At 39.7% G+C, this 21,916-nt stretch overlaps 2 protein-coding genes across 2 annotated transcripts; both read right to left on the bottom strand.

The window, feature by feature from the left end:
- Positions 1–8,119: 8,119 nt before the first annotated feature.
- LOC110931404 lies at positions 8,120–8,830 on the bottom strand. Its single transcript, XM_022174800.1, has one exon. The coding sequence runs from the start codon at positions 8,828–8,830 to the stop codon at positions 8,120–8,122; it is 711 nt and encodes a 236-aa protein (XP_022030492.1).
- Positions 8,831–14,946: 6,116 nt separating this feature from the next.
- On the bottom strand, positions 14,947–17,551 carry LOC110927641 (EG45-like domain containing protein). Its single transcript, XM_022171146.2, has 3 exons — positions 17,321–17,551; positions 15,211–15,487; positions 14,947–15,117 (listed from the first exon to the last, which is right to left on the bottom strand). The coding sequence occupies exons 1-3, from the start codon at positions 17,427–17,429 to the stop codon at positions 15,111–15,113; spliced, it is 393 nt and encodes a 130-aa protein (XP_022026838.1). The 5' UTR covers positions 17,430–17,551; the 3' UTR covers positions 14,947–15,110.
- Between the last annotated feature and the right edge of the window lie 4,365 nt (positions 17,552–21,916).

Below are 21,916 nucleotides of genomic sequence, written 5' to 3'. Positions count from 1 at the left end.
GTCTTCTCCGATCAACCCTTTGATTTTCCGTTGAGGTTTCTTCGAAGTTTCTGAACTCATCTTATATTTCCTTTCTTCTTCTTTTTGATGGCTGAACCATCGAATCCACATTCTACTCTAGGTGAAAACCCTAAACCCTCGTCGCCGGTGGCGGCGGAGGAGGATGAAGGCAATGCTCCTGGGGAGAATTTGCCGGTGCTTAAATGGTCGAAATAGTCGTTCGACTTGCTTATGAGAGATATTCAGATGCCACCGGAGTATGGGGCTATCTATCCATAAGAGGGGGACACCGCCACTGATGCTCCGGCGGGGTATGTCACCATGTGGTCTGAATTTTTCGGCGTCTGTAATCTCCATTTGCCGTTGACTGTGTTTGTGGCTGAGGTTTGGAGTGGTATAAACTCCACATTTCGCAACTCAGTCCTGTTGGGATGATTCGAGTTCGAAGCTTTGAGTACACGTTTCATGCTGTTGGTATAGAACCCACTGTCGGAGATTTTTGGCGGTTCTACCAGTTGTCTGTGTCGATGGGTTTTTACTCCTTCCGTCAACGGGACGACACCCCTAAGTTGATGGTACCTCCCAAGGGCATGACGAAGTGGAAGACAAAATTCTTCTACATTAAAGTTGTTGCTATTACTGCAAAGTTGCAGTTTAGAAATTTGACGGACTCGGTCATCACGGAGAACATAAGTGTTCCTAGAGCAGATACGGTGGACTGGTTCCCAAACTTGCGGCTCATTGGGTGGTTTAAGCTGGATAATACGCATTTATGGGTACTGCGGATGATGTTAGGGAGGATGAGCAGGAAGGCAAGGCCCGTGGTGTGGGAGAAAAGTGGTGGTAAGTGTCCTTTTTCCCTGTGCGGTTTTTTGCTTCCTTGTTTTTGTCACTGAGTTTTTATAAATGTGCTATCAGAGGATGCTCCACTTTGGAAGATGTTTTGCCCGGACTTCAAAGGCAAAGTTGTAGTATTGCCTTGTGAGGATGGTGAGGAAGGGTTCAACATAACCATCCGTAACAACTTTCGGTTGCCTGAACGGGACGCAATGGAGGCGGTTTTGCCGCAAGGCAAAGGTATAATAGTGCATTCTTCCCTTAGTGTTTTTTGTAAACGAGTTGTTCTTTATAAATGTTTGTTGATGAACGAAACGCAGGGGATCTTGGGGCCTTGGGAGACCTTAATGCCACGGGTGTTCCCAAACAGCACGTAGAGAAACATGGTGATAAACGGTTTCGCAGACCGAAGAAACCGCATGAGCCGGTTGTTGTTCCTCCTTTGGTGCCGGAGGTGGCAGGTATCTCTCGTGTTCGTTTACGTAAATACAACGATTACGTGGTAGTGTCTGACACCCTTGAGGGTTTGGGTGTTCCGGGTGGTGGTGCGGCTGCGGGTGGATCATCTGCGGGTTCTAAACCCGCTGATGATAAGAAAAGGAAAGTAGATGTCCATGCTGCTGGTGGGAAAAAAGGTCCTAAGTTGAGAAGAACCCGGGGGGTTGCGATCTCGAAGCCAACACCTGCGGTCACAATTGGTAAGTTGGTAGTATACATAGTATAAGTGTTGTGACAGTTGTAACTGATGGATGTTTTGTGTTTTGTTGTAGAACCCCGGGAAGAACCGGTCAATGTTTTTGCCACTCCTCCGTCTTCTCCGAAAGCGGTGGGTGTGGAAACCCAGAAGGAGGATAAAAGAAGTCCTTCGATTGAAGTGGTTACCCCGCCGTCTGTGCATGCGGAGGACATCGCGAAGAAGTCTGCGGGTCAAACCATTGCTGATACGTTGGATTCGTCTGATAACTTAATTGACCCGCATGATAGTGAAGTTCAGGGGGGCGAGAAACTGAAGTCCCCTGATGCTGAGAAGCCAAAATCCCTCGTTGCCAAGAAGGTTTCTGGTTCGACTGCCGCCGGTACGGGTTTTGAAGATCAACCTTCAATTCAGCCTGGTGAGACTGAATTGGAGTTTTATTACCATTCTTATACGGTAGACCGGGGTTTGGATTATCATCGCCCTCCTTGGACTGTTATGCAAGGGGATGATGTTTCCAACGATCCCTCCACTTGCAGGGATATCTTAAGCGGTTTGGGCACTCCTTTTGAGGTTCTTCGTGCCCGTGGTTTGCCTCGTGAGAACCGGATAAACCAGCTCTCCTCCATGCTTGTTTGAAGTTCTATAATTGCGAATGCAATTATGGAAGACTACAAAGTGTTCGGTCGCAAGGAGGAGGAAACTGTTCGCCTACGAGCTGAAAGCTGAGGCATTGGTGAAGGCTGCTCGGAAAGGTGCATAGCAGCTAGAAAAAGATAAGGCTGCTTTTGAGAAGCTGAAGCAGACTGAGACTTGGGCTACAACTGCTGGCCTTAAACAGGTTCGTACTCTTGCAAAATTGCTTTCTAATTAGCACAAGGGTTGGAATGAAGCTTGTGCTCGAGAGAATGAAAAACTTTTTCTTATTTGCCAGGAGTTGAACAATCTCAAGGCCAAGAATGCTACTTTGTTGAAGGAAAAGGCCGCAGCCGAAGCGGACGCAAAAGAGGCGAAGGAGGCGGAGGCACGCGGTGCCAAGGCGCTTGAAGAGGCGGATGCTGACCGCAGTAAGTTGAACAAAACTGTTGAGGAACTCCAGGTATGAACTCTGATTAAACATGAGTTGTTACTTTGTTTCTTGTATGTAAGATGTTGCCTGTTTATACTTCTTTCTGTCGATTGTCAACAGGCGGATGTGCAAAGCCGTGCGGCCATCCTTGAGGAGGTGACTGCCCGCGTTACTGAGGTTGAAACGCTGGCTAGGCAAGCTGAAGAGGCTAGAGATGGGTTGACCACCTCTCTAAATCAGCTTAAGGTGGATCCTGATTGGATGCGTGATCATGGTATTGGGCATGTAAGTACCTGGTGTCTTTCCCATCCTTAGATTTGCTTTTGTTAACCTTGTCACTTGTATTTTTGCAGATTGTTGGAACCATTCTGGATTCGCCTGAGAACACAGCTGCTATTAATTAGCTTAAGGAATGTGCACGCGGGTTGGGTTTAAGGCTGGTTACAACGAGTGCATTGCCCATGTGAACCCCTTTTTCCAGAGCAGATTTACTGATGAAAGATCTGGGTTCCATGGCATAGATACTAAAGGTTTGTATGCCGCAGCTGTTGACGTATACAACAACTTGTCCCTTTCCGCCATTGAATATATTAAGAAATGCTTGGAGGCGGAAGATTACGTGGACCGTTTGCGGTTATTGTATGAACGTCCTGAGGAGGAGGAAGCCGATGGTGGTGCAAAGGAGGATGCGGGCACCAGTGGTACAAAAGAAGACTAGGTTGGCCTGCGTGCCCTTTGTGACTTCCTTTTTGATGTAAATGTTTAGAGGAGAAAACTTATGTAAAATTTCTTATGCACCGCATCGGTGTTGAAATCTTTTGGACTATAAAGTTTTATCCTTTTGCTTAATTTATAAAAGTGTATTTACTTCTTGCTTTTTTGAACATGTGCGAGATAATGTTTTGTAAGGCCAATGTTTAAGGCCTTTGTAAATAACATTAAGTCCGAATTTGCCATTTGCATGTCTAGGTGTTATGCAAGTACACGTGGCTCAAAGTGTGTAAGTAAAAAACAATTACTTTGTCTTTGAGTGAGCGCGGGTGAAATAGTGTTTATTTAAGGCCAATGTTTCAGGCGCATGTAAATAATACTAAGTCATTATTTGCCATTTGCATGTCTAGGTGACATGCCAGTATATGAATGACTCTGTTGGCTGTAAAGCGCGGTTGAGTATACTCTGCACCTTTGTCGTGCGAGTAGTAGTCAATTCCCGTTTTTATCCCATTATGGTTTAGGAATTGTGTAGGCTTTGTAAAAACCGTATGTGCGTATCCGGCCAGATAGACATTGATGTTTTGCCTTTGCTGGCCTATTACAATATTTGTGTGTGGTCACCACTTTGTGTGGATATAACGAATGAAGATTTTGCCAATCTGTTTTTGCAGATACCGCAAAGTGGAACATGCATTTGTAATAGAAAGGATAAACAATATTGCATTGAATTGTTCATTTATTATTGAGAAATGGCCTGCGGGCCAGTAGGTTACATAGAAAATGTAAACGTAGCTTACATGTAGCAACGTCGAAGTTGCTGTGCATTCCATGTTCTTGCGATAGGTTCTCCTTCTAACGTTTGTAGTTTTTACGCGCCTTTGCCCAAGACCTCTTGGATGAGGTATGGTCCTTCCCATTTGGGGGCAAGTTTCCCTGGGCGTTCTGCGTTAGAGGCCTCATTGTCGCGAATGACATAGTCTCCCGGGTTGAATGTGCAGATGAGGACGCGCGCGCGTTGTAGTATTTTTCCAGTTTTGTTTTGTACTTGGCCTCGTTGATTGCTGCATTTTCACGCCATTCTTTCAAGAGGTCCAAGTCAAGCCTGCGGTCGTCACTATTGTCAATTTTGTTGACAGCTAACATTCGAGGTGAATGGAGACCTATCTCAGCGGGGATCACCGCCTCAGAGCCATAGACTAGGCTGAAGGGTGTTTCCCTGTGACATGTCTTCGGGTTAGTCCTGTGGGCCCATAGGACACTTGGGAGTTCATCGACCCAGCCGTGTCTGGCTGTTCCCAACCGTGCCTTTATGCCTTCAACTAAACTTTTATTGATTTTCTCAACTTGGTCGTTCCCTTGCGGATGAGCCGCTGAAGAGAAGACATGTTCGATGTTTAGTTCTTTTAACCAGTTTTGGAAATTTTCGGCAGCGAAGTTGGTGCCGTTGTCGGTTAAGATGCACATTAGTAGACCAAAACGGCAGATGATGTGTTCCCAGACAAACTTCCTTGTTATCATAGCGTTGGTAGAGGCTAACGGTTTTGCTTTTACCCATTTGGTAAAATAGTCAACAGCTACTATGACAAACTTTACCGCACCTGGTGCGTCTGGGAATGGTCCCACCACGTCGATGGCCCATTTTTGAAAAGGCCATGCGGTGGTGACAAGGACGAGGTTGTTCTTTGGGCGCAATGTCTTTGGTGCGTGTCGTTGACAATTAAAACACTTGCGCAAGACTTTAACCGCGTTGCATGTTGGGCCAGTAATACCCAGCGTTCATGATTTTGGCCACTACCATGCGCGGGCCCGCGTGTATGCCACATATTCCGCCGTGTATCTCTCTGATAAGATACGTGGCATCTTAAGGGTCGACGCATCGTAGGAGTGGCCCCAGGTATGATTTGCGGTATAAAATACCATTCCCCATCTGATAGCGACATGCCTTGTATTGTAATTTGCGTTCCTCTGCTTTGCTCGGGGGTAATACCTGATTGTAGGTATGCGATGATTGGCGTCATCCAGGACGTTGTACCGTATTGGATGACGTTAATTTGGCGTAGGGGTACTGAGTGGTTTTGCAGAATCTCAATACGTATTTCCTTGGCCATATGCTGGAAGCTGGTGGACGCGGGTTTTGAAAGTGCATTCGCGGGTTTGTTTTCACTCCTATTGATATGAAGAATATTGAAGGAGGTAAATCGTGATTTTAGTTGCTTGGCTTAATCGATGTAGAGGATCATCATATCTCCTTTCGCGGCATAGTTGCCGCGGACCTGCCGCGCAACTAATAATGAGTCGACGTGTGTTTCCAAGTGTTGGACGCCGAGCTTGACTGCCAAGCGTAGCCCTGCTAGTAAAGCCTCGTATTCTGCCTCGTTATTGGTACTTTTGAAATCGAGGCGGATGGCGTAAGTAAGCTCTTGACCATCAGGGCTTACGAGTCGCAGACCTGCACCCGCACTGTATTTGTTGGACGCACCATCGGTGTATAGTGCCCAGATGTCTGATGAGGACGGTGGAGGTGTAGGGGTTTGTTCGTCTTCGCATTCTTGAATGCGATTCGCCGGTACTTCCGTGGCGAAGTAAGCTAAAACCTGGCCTTTGATTACGCGGCGAGGTTTGTAGATCAATGTGTGTGCGCCCAGTTCAATTGCCCATTTTGCTAGTCTCCCAGAGATTTTGGGCTTAGAGAGGATTTGCCCAATCCTGTAGTTGGTTAACACAGTGATGACGTGATCTGCAAAGTAACGGCGTAGCTGTCTGGATGCGTGTACCAGTGCGAGTACCAACTTCCCCACGATGGAGTATCTTGTCTTTGGATCATTGAGCATTTTTGCTGATGTAATAGACCGTTGTTTGAACTCCCTCTCGTTCCACTATGAGTACCGCACCTACCGCGTTGTCTGTGGCAGACAGGTATAGGATGAGTGGTTCTTTCTTGCGTGGTGTGGTGAGAGTTGGGAGTTGGATCAAACACTCTTTCATCTCCCGGAAAGCGTTTTCTGCCTCTTTGGTCCATTGGAACTGTTGTTTTTTTAAGCAGTTCCGCAGAGTACTGATGAAGGGGTAAGATTTAGCCGCGTGGTTAGCTACGAATCTGTTTAACGCGGCTAGCCGACCGGCTAGTCGTTGCATTTCATTCATCGTAGAAGGCGATGGTATGCGCTCGATCGCCTGAACTTTTTCTGGGTTGACCTTGAATCCATCTTTTGTGACGATGAATCCAAGGAACTTGCCTTCTTCCATTCCAAACGAGCATTTCCCTAGATTGTGCTTCATGTTAACGCTTCGTAGAGTTTGGAATGTTCTTTCGATATCTGTGAGCATGGTATCTTCCTCCATGCTAATGATAACTAAGTCGTCCATGTAGATTTCGACACTCTAGCTGATTTGATTTCCAAAAGTGTTCATCAATTTTTTGTAGGTTGCGCCTGCGTTGCGCAACCCGAACGACATTTTTGTGTAACAGTAATTCCCCGTAGCGGTGCGGAATGTCGTTTTGTCTTCGTCCTCGATTGTCATCTTCACTTGGTGATAGCCTTTATAACAATCGAGGAAGCACTTCCATTGGAATGGGGCGAGGTTATCGACTTTCTCATCGATCTCTGGAAGTGCGTAACAATCTTTGTGGCATGCTTTGTTGAGATCTTTGTAATCGACGCACATGCGCCAGCCCCCGGTTGCTTTTTCTACCATGACTGGGTTGGACAACCAAGTCTGGTATTTGACCTCCCGCAGGATACCTATGGAGAGTAATTCTTTGACCTGCTCGTTCATCGCCTCGTTCTTTGCGGATCCAAGGTGGTGTTGGCCTTCGATCACCGGCTTGATACCTGCTAAGGTATTCAAGAAATGTTGCGCGACTTCGCGTGGTACACCTGTCATGTCTGCGGGTGTCCATGTGAATATGTCTTGATTCCTGAAAAGGAGTTGCTTCAGGCGCGTTCTTGCAATGTTAGATAAGGCATGACCCAGTGTCACCGTCTGTTCTGGGTATCTTGCGTTAAGTACCCATTTCTCTGGTTGAGTGTTATGGGTAAGCCTTGCCATCTTGGTCGGACGCAGTTTGTCCGTAGACATAACCTCTCTGCGGGCATAAATTATCGCGGACCCCGTCTCGGTTGGGAAACGGATGGCGGAGTGGGGGACGGACTTAATCATGTTGAAATCTCATTAGGATTCTCGTCTGAGGAGTACTTCGTATCAGGAGGTGTGGGGTAAAACCATGAAGTTTACCTCCTCAATCCGCGTGTGCTTACCGTTGGTAAGACGCACGGGGAAAGTAATTTGGCCCAGGGGAACACTGTTTCCCCCGTGAATCCGGCCAAAGGGTAGTCTACCGGCTGCAACCGATCTTTTTCTTCCTAATCAAATTGGTTGAAGCACTGCTCATAGATAATGTCAGAAGTACTGCCCGGGTCGATGAACAACCGCTCCGTGTAGTAATGAGCTAGGTAGCCGGTGATACGACGGCGCACCTATCGCGCGGTCCGCCTCGGACTTTGGGGAAAGCGGCCTGTTCGTCTTTCCAGTCGTTGTCCCATCTTCGTGCTGCTTTGCGCGGCCTTCCACGGCCCCCATGGATCATGTGGGTTGAGGCCATGTACATGGTCTTTTTGCCTGTGGAAGTGCCCTCGTCGCTGGGGGTGATGCGCTTGGTTTGTTTCTGCGCGGCTGTCAACAGATGTTGCAGCTTTCCCACTTCCAGGGCTCGCTCAATCTCTAATCGGAGACTGACGCAGTTGTTGGTTGAGTGGCCCGAGTCCTTATAATACTCACAGTAAAGAGTTAAGTCTTTGTTCTTTTTAGACTTCATTGGCTGGGCCGGTCGCAAGAATTGTGCGTCCATAAGGAGGACGTCTCTTGGCGGCTTGTTGATCTTGGTTCTTCTTAGATGCCCGCTGGTCACGTTGTGTATTGATCGTTACCCTTGCGTCGGGCTGGTAACTGCGCGGGACATATGGTTTGGAATCGTTGTCGCGATTCCAAGTGTCCCGGTTGCACTTGTTGTTATGCTTGGTGTCTTGGCAGGAGGATTGACCTTCCACCTGGGGTTCCGTCTTGCCAGTGTGCGGTTTGAGAGACCGTTGGGTTTGGGCGTACGTCTTCACCGCGGCCATGACGCCGTCCCACTTTTCTGGCAAGCCTTCCTTGCCTGAGATGGTCATGACCATTTCATCGTACTTGACGGCACGGATGAAATGGTTGCGGTCCATTTGATCTGCTATCCCGCCGATCTCGAGGCATTCTTTATTGTAGCGGATGAGGAAAGACTCCAGGCTTTCGCTATCTCCGCGCCAGATGTTAATGACGTCCATTGAATCACGTTTGTGACGTCGCTGCTGGCTGAAATGTGCTAGAAATTTTGCTTGCATTTGTTCAAATGAAGCCAGCGATCCAACTGGCAAAGAATCGAACCAGGCCCTCGCTAATCCAGTGAGGGTCTGGGGGAAAAAATGGCACCATGTGGCCTCGTCCCACTTGCCCATGCACCCAACGCCGGTAAAAACGTTCATGTGGTCGTCCGGATCAGATGAACCACTGTATTTCCCAATCGTCAATGGGAGTTTGGTTGTAGTGACTTCGGCGTGGGCGATCTCCGGTATGAATTTGGAGTTTTCGCACGCGGATCTTGGCCTATAGGGTTGGGTTTAGTTGCGCTTTGCAGCGCAGAGGTATGTAGTGCGGGGTTCAGTGGGGGGGAATATAAATGTAACCTCCTGGTCGGCTATTAGCCGAATGGGATTCCCCGCAATATGTACGGTCGTCCGGGTCGGTGCGATCATACCCCTCGTTGTGGGATTCTGGTCCCAGACGGCTATGGATGCCGAAGCCGCGGTGGGTTGTTGATTGTCGCCATGTAGGCCTAGGCGGCTTTGTATTGGGCCCCTACGACGGGACCCATATGTGGAGTCGTCCTCTTCGAGCGTGCGGACGCTACAGTAGGAGGATCCGCGTTCCTCTACCCTATCCCGGGAGGCCGGGTTTGCGGGTGCCCTACACTCGTATTGCAACATATGAGTCGCAGGTGTGTATAGTGCGGGGGTGGGTCCTCCAGGTATTTGCGCTTCTGCGCAACCTTTGTTGTAGGCTGCCGCAAGGGCAGTCTATTGTTGGTAAAACCAGGTATGGAGATCCATTCCTGGGGGTATCACAGAACCGTACAGTGAAAAATCTGGCATGAACACTGGGGGAGAGCCCCCCTGTGCGGATGTGCCTATGTGGCCGATTGGTTGTGCTGGGGTGGTGTTCCTCGAAGGTACCAAGTTTGTGGGGTTGAGGTTTTCCCCAGTGGCATTGTCTTGACGATCAGACATGATCTTCAAGAAAGAAAAAGATGTCAAAAAAAGTGCTAAGAGTACCGGTGGGCACCAATGATGAAAACAGTGGTTAACCAAGAGAGGTTAATTCACTGGTCTCGTCAAGTAGGGTTAATCCCTTCTTTTCGAGGATCGGTGGCTGGATCGTCCACTGATCTGTCTCCTGCACAAGGAAAACACATCGTGACTCGTAACAAGGAGGAAGGGGTGAGGGTGCTCCTTGTTACCACTCTCCGGCGTGAGAATCAGTAATTTGCTTGGGAAGCAAAGTATGTGATAGTAGTAGTAGTGAGGGAGTTGATAAGCGATACCTCAAACCTGGTCCGGGATGGGTATTTATAACCGAGGAGTGAAGGAGGGTATTTGAGTGGCTAGACTGACAACTCGCCGCCCTTATATAGGGGTGTCAGGCTTGTCGGTTGTGGAGGTGAAGCCACGTCCTACTGCGGTGTCAGTCTGTTGCTTACATATGGGCTGACAGTCGACTGCCATTTGTGCCACTTGCTCTGTGGCGTCAGTCCCACTTGCTCTGTGGCGTCAGTCCCACTTGCCTCGTGGGTAGGATGCGGTGCCGCATCGCTGCTCGCGGTAACTGCTGTTGTTTCCGCGTTCTTGCTCTAGCCAAGACATGTGCGGGATGCGGTGCTAGGCCGCATCGCCACTTGTGGTAACTGTTGCTGTTGTCCAGATCCCTTGTCGTGACGAAAATGTTCATAGGATGCGGTGCCAGCCGCATCGCTATATGTAACACCCATTTTCATACACAAGGTAAGTCTTCTCATCCCTTGACTGATTGGATTCGACTGTTGTGTTCGCGCGTGCCCGCACGGACACAACTAATTTCTTGCCGGTGGGGGTTTTTGATAAGGGTGATGGTCACTCGCGGCCATGCTGGTGCGAGATCTGGGACCATACCCCTTCAATACCTTGATCCATAAGGGACATATTAGACACAAGTAACTATTATGATAAATGAATAATGTCTGAATATTCCATTTTGGGATAAGTTCCAATGATATAATTTCTGATTGAACTTGATTTATTCCCTTAGCCATTTAATTATTAAGGCTTATAACACATGCTCATAAGTCACTAAGAATGAGATTTGATGATATTTCATCATTCATTAACCTTGTCATGATTTCTCATGAAATTTGGTCTCAGTGTATGAAATTTGTAGGTCTCATTTTTTTTGTTAAATTTTCATTTTCATGATAACAAAAGGTTGTGAAAAAGTGTAGCATCATCTAGTTCTATGTTATAAGGTTTCTATCAAGATTGAGATGAGAAATAATATGAGAGTTTAAGGTAAGAGTGACTCTGTTTTAACCATACAAACCTCACAATTGTGATTATGTAGCTTTTATATTGATACTAAATTCTGAAGAATCTACAGAATATATAAAGTATTATGAAGCCCAATTATAAAATAGTTTATTATGGTTCTTATAGTCTTAACATAAAATTTTTATACTAACTCTCATATTAATTATTTGTTGATTTCTGGTAAGTAGACATATAGAACTAGACTCAACCCATCATGTGTTAATTGGAATATTATTATTAGCAGACTTAAATATCATAAATATCTAACTACTTATCTTAGCCAGCTGTTCCATTGAATTATGGATAGTCTCAATGCTCATGCCTAGTTTAATGACATAAATTTGCAGTGAGACTTTCCTTTGAAGAAACTTGTTGCTGGAAGTAGTACTTGTACACTATCTCTGAATCTTAAAAGTATCCTCCTGTTAAGTCTAGTGGTGGTGAGATGAACAACATCTAATTTTCCAGTTTCATGCATTCCTTTTCCTAGAAATATGCTGCTAATCAACACACTCATTTTCCTTTGGTACTCTTGAGTGATATAGTTGATTCTTAAGGCAACTTAAGGTATTAGTGGAAAAGTTATATGTAATGCATCGGAAAAGTGTATTGATTTTCATGTGTAAACCTTTAAATTATGGGTCATGTATTGTACATCATGATGTATTCACATATGCCATTAATCTTTATAGTAAGAATCTAGAGTAATGCATGCGTCTTAGGAGTTATTTTGATTCTTCCAAAGAAATTAAATTAGTCTTAGGAAATTTAGAATCTAGAATAAGTCACATGATAGCAATAATTAAGTGGGTTCTTGATTATCATAAGAGATATAATGTTTGACTTATCCCACTACTCATGCTCTAATTTTCTTCTGTAATACTTTTATCGGAAAAGAGCAGTAGGATTGTCATATCTTAAGAGATAATCAACAATCCAATATAGAAACTCTTTAGTAAGCAAACCCATCTTAATTAGAGGGGATTGAATAGATGAGATACAGATTAAAGAAAAAAACTTGGAGTGATTTACATTATAGGGTAATCAAGTAAAGCAAATACAAATTATTATATTGAAGATATAGTCTACTATAACACCAAAATAACAGACTAACTTAATGTTCTACCTGAATTATGGCTTCGCTTTGACTTTGACCAAAATTCAGATGTTATGAACGTACATGAATAACAGTTTGTCTTGATGTTCTACATAAAATTGGCTTCGCTTTGGCTTTGACCAAATTTCATGTACTATGAACGTACGTAAATAAAACCAACTTAATGTTCTTCATGAATTTTCGCTTCGCTTTGGCTTTGACCAAAATTCAAGCACTATGAACGAATAAATAATAAATCGGATTGATGTCCTACCTGAATTTTGGCTTCGCTTTGGCTTTGACCAAAATACAACCATTATGAACTATATAAATAATAGATTATGTTTGATGCTCTACATGAACTTTGGCTTTGACTAAAATTCATGAATTCTGAACACACATAAATAAAGACTGTCTCAATGTTCTACATGAACTTTGGCTTCGCTTTGGCTTTTACCAAAATTCATGTACCATGATGAACGTACATAAGGTAAAGCACATAAATATAACATAACACCTTTGGGCCAGAAATGAAATATTTATGTAAATTAGGCTTATAATTATTATGTGTATCATCAAACAATTAGTTGTTGGGTTCGTTATCCAACAATACACATAATAACATAAAATAGCATAATTAAAATTGGGCCATTTGCAAGTTATGGTTATACGAAACCAAATAAAATAAGGCTTCCAAAAGTTAACATAAGGCATGCGAATTCGTATAAACGTTATGCGAAAATTTATACAGAAATAATTTATACAAAATATCACATGCGAAACCTTAATATATAATTCATGTAGATCATACGGAAACATCAATTAATTAGTTTCATAAATTAAAAGAGCCATGCGAAATTGATGGTAGGATTCACACCAACAAATATAGACAATTTAGTTTTGATAGCGATCGACATAAGGCAAGGCACTAAATTTTAAATATAATGACTGAACAATTAACGGTATATAAAACACATCATAGCAATCTAAACCCACCAATTAAGAGATAAAAGAATTAGATGGGCTTATCTAATTACCAATTATGGTACATGTGTGAAAACTAGATTTTATGAATGTTTTATTCATATGAAAAATTCAGCATAATCATTCATGAGTATTTAATGAATTAATTCATCTGCAACTTATATTCAACTGTCAAAATAATAATAATAATAATAATAATAATAATAATAATAATAATAATAATAATAATAATAATAATAATAATAATAATAATAATAATAATAATAATAATAATTTGGAAAGCCTGATGATTTCCAAAAAAAAAAACGATTCATCTACCAATTTGATTAAATCAATTTTACTGATTTTAACTTCCAATTCCATAAGGAATATTTTTGCAGATCACGTGAATGCAAAACAGATAATCGTTTGAGCGAGGACAAGGCAACATATCGATTAACATGATTGGCTAGATATAATCAACATTGCTTTGATACCACATGTTGATTATATCTATAAACATGAGTAAAAAAAACCTGATCATGTTTATTCAATCACAAAGTAAATATAGATGCCAAATTAGAGATACTTACTTGTAGGGATGATTATCTTTGAGGATAAAGATGAAGTCATGATTCCCGTTATGGTACCTTGTCTCACACTAGAGAGAATTCTTAGTATTGGTGTTCTTAAGGAGTTTTTCATACATGTTTATCAATACCAATAATCAATATATAATGATCATAAATGATGTTAGGTTATGGAAAACTCTATATATTCTCTTATTAAAAGGTACCTAAAGGGAAATCTTAATTGACCCCTTAAACTATTCAATATTTACAATTACTACCATCAAGTAATTAGGGGACTAGTTATGTCATATTGGTTATGTTACTCAAATGATCCGTAAGGCCACATCAACAGGTTATTTTTAACATTGCTTTTACATGTTTTCCATTACAAATTAACAAAATTGATCAACAAACACGTGATAAAGCGAATCGGTAATATTCCGTGATATTGGTATTTTGTTTGTAGGCGGTAAAGTATGTTAAATGTTGAGTCATACTGATGAATTTGAAATGTTGTCGTTAAAACTTCATTAGGGACATATTTGTGAAACACATGACCAAGCGAGTTGTTGCTAATCTATTTGTAGTTATCCGCCAGTGAAACTCTCGTCAGTAATATGTAGATGAAGGTTCAATTGGTTAAACATACCTATGTTTGTATTCGTGGTATTTGACATAAATCCCTCGGTAATTGTCGTCAGTGACTTTGAGTTATCGCAGTGGCTGATCTAGGATTTGTCGTCCTTAGGGAATGGGGATTGACAACTTGAAACCAACAAACGATGCGTGAAATTAATATTACTTCAATGCCCGTGTTCTTACAACGTATGTACTCTTCATACCTTGTTAGTACTACAACATGGTTGTTGCATTTGAAGCTTCTTGGGATGTTGGTTCTAATTAGCATATCAGGACAACATATTTTATTTTTTAATATTGCAATCAAAACTCAACGACCCGGTAGGGTTGAGTCCATTGGCTAAGCCATTGTAAATGTTGCTCCTCCTGAGGTCAGGGGTTTTTACCCCGTAGAAGGCGTTTTTTGTGTGATTTAAGCTGTTCAAAATGAAAAAAAATTCAACGACCCAAGGTAAGCAAGAAAGATTTGGTTTTTTAACCCTTTTCGTGTTCTATTAAAATTTATTTACTTACCTATAACAAAGTGAATAACGTCTCCTCCTAGTTATAAGATTTTATAGAAATTGGTAATATTCATAGTAAGCTTGATAACCTCTATAACATTTTCATTTTCAAATTAATCATGCATGGACATCATATCACATAGTCATTATACTACTGATTTCTGATCTGATACAACAATCGGCTGACTAAATAATATACGAAATCCAATTAACTAAAGGAAATAATAATTCAAATTCTTTTTTATTAAGATATAAAGATACAAACTAAAGAGTTTATTATGCGATTTACATAATGTCCAGTCCATCACACAATTTATTTGGAAGAAAAATCACACAGAGAGTTTATTATTGGCATCCTGCATACGTCTTTTGCTAAATCATATCCTGAAAATCGCGAATAAGTGAAAATCAATCAAAAGTTCATCTAAACCATATAAGTTTGACTTGACCAATTGGAATTTTCTATCGTATACTTACTGATTATATTCAACGTTAATTCTCCCAGCATCAAGATTAGCAATCACTGCAAATGCATCACGAGAAAGATCAATTTCATTTGCTGCACACCCGGGACAAAGATCAACAATGGTAGCAACAACGCTATTGCCTGTGCAAGGTTGCGGACCACCCTCGTTGGTTCCGCTGGTACAAGTGACCCGGTACCTAGTCCCACAAGCAGCTGCACTGGCAAATAAACCACTGTTTGCTGCTATAAGCATATTACCAGGGACTTCGGTTACAAAACATGCAGACGCTACATTACAGACAAAAAAAAAAAAAAAAAAAGACTCAAAACAAGGTATATGAAGATAAATGAAACAAATAAACTTACACACAAAATCTATTGTCATAATTTGGATCCATTGTGAAAACAAGAAGACAAAGATCAAAGAAAGAAGGACAAAAGGATAAACCAAAGATTAGATAGTTTAAAGGTTGAACAAAATTGTTTATTTTATAATTAGAAATCGTTTTGGTTTATCGGTTAGAGTTATATGTTTATAGATAGTATGCGTTGAGTATAAACTAGAAAATTATCATGCGCTTCGCGGCGTGAATTCGGTTGATAACGTTTCGCTTCTCTATGATAACTAATCGCTATAGAAATTAAAAAAAAAAAAAAAAAAAACAATGTTACAATACTTTTGAATTCAAAGAAGGCAAAAAAATATAATAAAAAGGAAATGTAAAAAAACAAACTCGTTCACATTTACAACAGAAAAAATCTTTAAATGTTAAATAGAAATTAATTAAAAATAATAATTTCAGAAAAATATTGAGATTTACGTACGAATTTGTACCTAAAATAATGAGTAAACTGCCATTTTGGTCCTTGTAGTTTAGTCACTTTTGCCACTTTAGTTCAAAACTTAAACTTTTTGCATTTGAGTCCCTGTGGTTTCAGTTTTATTGCCATTTTGGTCCAAAAATAAAATCAGATCATATTTTTCTTATAAAATCCTGCAATTTTGTCATTTTCCTCATGGATAAATCAGGTCATATTTGTCTCATAAAATATGGTATTTATTTATAAAAGAGAAATGATCATTTTGCCCCTGCGAAAAATGACAAAATAGTAGGATTTTATAAGACAAATATGACCTGATTTTATTTTTGGACCAAAATGGCAATAAAACTGAAACCACAGGGACCTAGATGCAAAAAATTTGAGTTTTGGATTAAAGTGGCAAAAGTGACCAAACCACAGGGACTAAAATGGCAGTTTACTCTAAAATAAATTTAACGTAAACGAATTATATCTTTTATAAAACTTTTGGTTTGATAATTTATAAAACTTAAGAAAGAAGCACAAATATATTAATTTATTAAAAATATTTTATTATTTATTCTTTAGAATTAATATATGGTGGGATAAATTTGAACGTACACCTATAAGTCGTTAACTAAAACTTCTGTAAACTAAAAAGTTGTTTACAGTAAGACCCCGACTCAATGAAGATGTTGTGAGAAGTTGTGTGGTTGTGTCAAAGGTTTTATTTTTCTTAAATTGAGTGGTAAAAGAAGAAAAAAGTAAAACCCAGTAGGTGAAACTAAAAACTCCCAAAAATACATTAGCGATGATAGCATTGGATATATATATAATAATGTATGGTTAATATGTCGAGTTATATTTGAGTAATTAAGAGGTCAATTACCAGCCTGGTATTCAAACCCGATTTTTGTTCATGTTAATCGATAAAAAAAGTCTAGCTCAAGAAAATGTCACAAATAGTAAATTATTTGTATGGTGTGGCCTGTGGGGAGGGTGGAACGGTGGCGGATTTAGAATATCATTATGGGGGCAACGTTTCAAAAAAAATGGGGTAACGAAATCGGAAAAATGTCATTTTTTAATAAAATTTACATTACCGTAGGAGCTACAAGTGATAGCGGGAGCTACCCCTATTATAAAGCAAGGTCCGCCCCTGGGGTGGAAAAAGGGCATACGTTTCCTCTATCCGAGAAACTACAACCAATGAGTCCCTTGTCTCCAAAAACTTTTATTTTCATGTATAGTATAGAGATCCAGATAACAATATATATGAAGATGAATGGATTTAGTCAATCTTCATGTGGGTGTACTTACGAAAGTAAGGAGGATTGTAGAAAGTTGCTTGGCCTGCAATTGCATGAGCAACTGAGGTAAGACATGCAACCATGGCAATCAAGGAAAAGGCTCTGATCAACAAACCCATTTTTGTATGAGTCGTTTTGAAAACTCTAAATATGATATGTGAAATTGTTAATGTTATTTGGTGAAAATAAGCATGAAAAGCTGTGCTTTTATAACTGAATAATAGGTGTTCAAAAATGTACAAACGATCTTCTTGTGTGTTCACTTGAGTATAAATGTTTTACCAAGTCATGGAGGTGGGAAGGGAAGGATGTGTTGTTTTTGGTCACTTACAGTTTTAGAAAATACAATTTCAACCATCTAAAAGATTACTATGTTATTTTGAAAAGTCTTTATACGAAAATTACAATTTTTTAAACGTAATTTTTATAATTACTTTTATGAATAGATGAATTTTCATAGTTGATAAATATTGAAATTTATATATTATTTTGAACAACAAAACTTATAATAAAGAGACAAAAATGATAAAAGTGATGGATTGGGAGGCAGTGCCGGCTCAACCATTTTGGTGGTCTAAAGCGAAGTAAAATCTTGTGGTCTTTTTCCCAAAAAAATGTATGTAATTGAAAGTTAAACTTGAAGGGCCCAAGTATAATTATTTGAAAGATTGTGTTTAAAACTTAAAAACAAGAAAAAAAATGGTGAACCAGGGATTCGAATCCGAGTCTCACCAACATCCATACATACACAAAACCACTACACTACCAATAACTAATTTGTTGATAACCCACACCCTAAATCTTTTATAAATGAACTGTGGTTTCATCAAATTGTGGAGACCCTATAGTTTTGGTGGCTCAAGGCCCAAGCCTCATTCGGTTTACCCTTGGGCCGGCCCTGTGGGCAGCTTTGGGTTATGGGTTAGGATGGGTATAACTTAGGATGAGTTTGGGTTAAGATTAGTTTTTTAAGAAAAAAAAAAGTTAGTGTGGGTATGGGTTAGAATGGGTTTGGGTAAAAAAAAATATAAAAAATCCAAAAATAAGAAAAAATAAAAAAAGTAAAAAATCAGAAAAATAAATATTTTTTTTTTAAAACTGTAAACAAATAAAAAAAATGTTGAAAAATAAAAAAAACAACAAAAAAGTAAAAAATTGAAAAAAATCAAAAAAAAAGAAAAAAATTTAAAAATACCAAAAATTCAGAAAAATTAAAAAATCCCGAAAATTAAAAAAAAAACAAATAATAAAAAACAACGAAAAACAAAAAAAATGAAAAAAATAAATTTTTTTTGGATATTTTGATTTTTCAACCTTTTTTTATGTTTCTGATTTTTTAACATTTTTTTATTTTTTCTTATTTTCTTTGTTTTTCTGATTTTTTTATCTGTTTTTTTTTATTTTAATGATTTTTTTTTTAATTTTCTACTTTTTCTTTGGTAAAAACCCATCATGACACACGATTTATTTTAAATAGCTAGATATATTACAATCTATCTTGACTCATTGTTAATTATTTTCTACCCATTCTGATTCATCCTTATTTTTAAAATGACACAAAATAGCTCAAAATACTCAAATGGGTTTTTATTGCGAGGTCTAGAAAAAAGTGGCAATGCCCTCGAGTACATTAGGAGAAAATCAAACAACACGAATACAAAGTACATATTAACTGGCAGCCCAGCTTGACCATTGAATATTATTTAGTTCGAACATCTAGATTTTATCCATACAAAGACGGTGAATCAATCCAAGGGGTTGATTTTGTTGTTTCCAAATATCTTAAGTTTTTTTGCGAAAGATTTCATGTGAATTTTGTGATATCTTATCCATCAACAACCACTGGCTTACATAGCCTGGGAACAATAAAAGCTCAACAACAACAACAAAAAAAAAAAAAAAAGTAAATAAATAAAAGAAAAAAGACAAACTACTGACTCGGGACTCATTCGAAAACGAAAAACAACTTAAACATGCGGCTAATTTTGGTCAAGAGTTTAATTCCAACACTCCAAGCATCTCTTGAATCTTAAGAAACACATCAACTTTGAGTGGTTTGGTCATGATGTCAGCTATATGTTCCTCCATCCTACAAAACACCAGTTTTACTTCTTCTTGGCTTACAAGATCCCTTAGATAATGGAACCTAGCATCAATGTGCTTAGTTCTCCTATGAATAACCGGATTCTTTGGCAGCTTGATTGTTGAAGGATTGTCACTTAAGACTTTAAGAATTTCATCTTGTTTTTCACTCAGATTTCTATTAATCCTTTAAACTACGTGCAGTGACAAACACATGTTCTTGCTGCCTCGTATCCTGCCTCCGTAGATGATTAAGTGTCACTTTGCTGTTTTCTTAAAATTCAACAGGTAGCCGCATTAGTGAACAGGTATACGTATCCAGAAGTGCACTTTCTATCTTCCACATCACTTGCATAGTCGCTGTAAACACATTCAGCTTCATTTATGGTTTTCTCACATAAAACAGTCCAAACATACATATGCATCTGAGGTTTAGCCAAGAATGATAAACAAAGTTGGCTGATTCACAGTAATGTACACCTGGCTCCGTATCAACTGTTGTACATTGTAGCATCAACCCCCCACACTATAGGGAAAAAACGCGCAACCCGGTGACAAACGGTAAATAAAAATGAGGAAGCAAACTTCGTTTGACCAAAAGTTTTCTCAACTCGAATGAACCTGTGAGGATGCAAACAAAAAGGTATAAAAGTAACAATAAAGAGACACCAAATTTTAGCGTGAAACCTCACGAAAATGAGAGTAAAAACCACGGGAGTACTAAAGCCGCTTCAAATCCACTATCACCAATAATAGTAATACAAAGTCTTCGATAGATAAAACTAGAGGCATACAAAATCATTATATACTTGGCACAAACTAACTTCAAATATATAGAATAAAATCAAAACGAGTAAGCAAGCAAGAGGTATCATCACTAAAAATTAACAATCTCTCGTACGTCTCTTATCTTCACCAAAACACTCAAAGTATGAGAGTTGTATTCTTCTTTTCCTTCGTCTATACTCTATAGCATGTGACAACAGAAAACTCACCAACATCCAAATAAAACCCTATTTTTATATTTGTTGTTTTCGTCCGTCAAAATTGTTCACCAACAAAACTAAATAATTTGTTTTCTTTTTGTTGCACCTTGATGTCAGAAGCCCATCAGAAGCCCAAGGCCCACAAAACAATTTATTCACCACAAGATTATTTTGATCCTTTTCGTCAAGTGCATCCAGAATAACCAAAACCAATTTATCTTTTTTTTTTCTTTTTATATACTATAAAATAAACTAGTAATATAACCCATGTTATTTAGAGATGGATTGAGCTTTCTCATAGGCAAAAAATAACCTGACAAATCTCCCCTTTTTTGTTTATGAGAAAGAGTTCGCCATCCCGATGATGGAGCAACATACTTTCAACTTTTCCCTTGCTAAAGCTTTAGTCAACATATCGGAACCATTATCATCGGTATGGACTTTATCAAGTTGAAATAGCATGTCTTCAATAGCATCTCTAATCCAATGATACCTAACATAAATATGTTTTGTTCTTTTGTAAAACATAGAATTCTTTGCAAGGTGAATAGTGCTTTCATTATCACAAAAGACCATGTAGCGTTGTTGTATAAAGCCAAGCTCTTGCGTAAATCTCTTTAAACACAAAAGTTCTTTGCATGCTTCTGTTGCTGCCTTATACTCAGCCTCTGTAGTAGACAAAGCAACACACTTTTGCAGTCTCTTTAAACTTGTATGAGTGCATCTCACTAAGCAAATAATAGAACCGAGTAGCCATGTCGTTTAGTGTTTCATTTTCCATGAAAAAAATCTCTCAAACTCCTTCTTTAAAAGATCATGACGGATCTTTCTTGTTGCTGCATTTCCTTCTCCTTTAGCTTCCAAAACGTCCCACAAATTCTTTGTAGTGGTACAATACGCGAATTGATGATAAATATCCTTATGAAGTGCTTGAGTAAGGATAGCAAAGGCCTTTTTCTCAAGATCATAAGCCTTCTTATCACTTTCGCCCGTTCCTGCCAAAGTAAGTGGATTGGAACCTGCTTCTTCGAGAGCCTCATTGTATGGTGTAGTAAAGTATGTCCACAACTCTGTATTTTGACCTAGAACATACGTATGAAAGCGACTTTTCCATGATGGATAATCGTTCATATGATTTAACTTTGGTGGACGATTGTTGCTTCCAGTTTCACTCTCGCTCATGAGAAGATTTTGAATACTCTAATTTTGATTAACAACACATGCCCATTGACTAGCGGTCATCAATTGTTTAGGCATTAACGACTTGATCCATTGTGAAGGATCTTGGCTTTACTCGAGCTATCACTCCAATCCCAAGGATTTGTACTCATTTTTTATTGTTGTTTTTGAAGAACTACTTGAAAAATCAAATTAAACAACTATGATTGAAATAAAAGCTTTCTGTGAAAAACTTGCAACTTTGAAACCACGAAACACTAGGCCATGAAGAATATAGTCCACGAACTACCTTGGTCAATGAAAAACTAGGTTCTTCGTTGACTCTAGTCTTTCGCAGAAGATGTTTTTCGTGGATGACC

This window comes from Helianthus annuus, chromosome 3 (assembly GCF_002127325.2).
Source record: "Helianthus annuus cultivar XRQ/B chromosome 3, HanXRQr2.0-SUNRISE, whole genome shotgun sequence".
Classification (NCBI taxonomy): Eukaryota; Viridiplantae; Streptophyta; class Magnoliopsida; order Asterales; family Asteraceae; genus Helianthus; species Helianthus annuus.
Note: the sequence above shows the minus strand (reverse complement) of the source record. Positions and strands in the feature narration are given on the sequence as shown.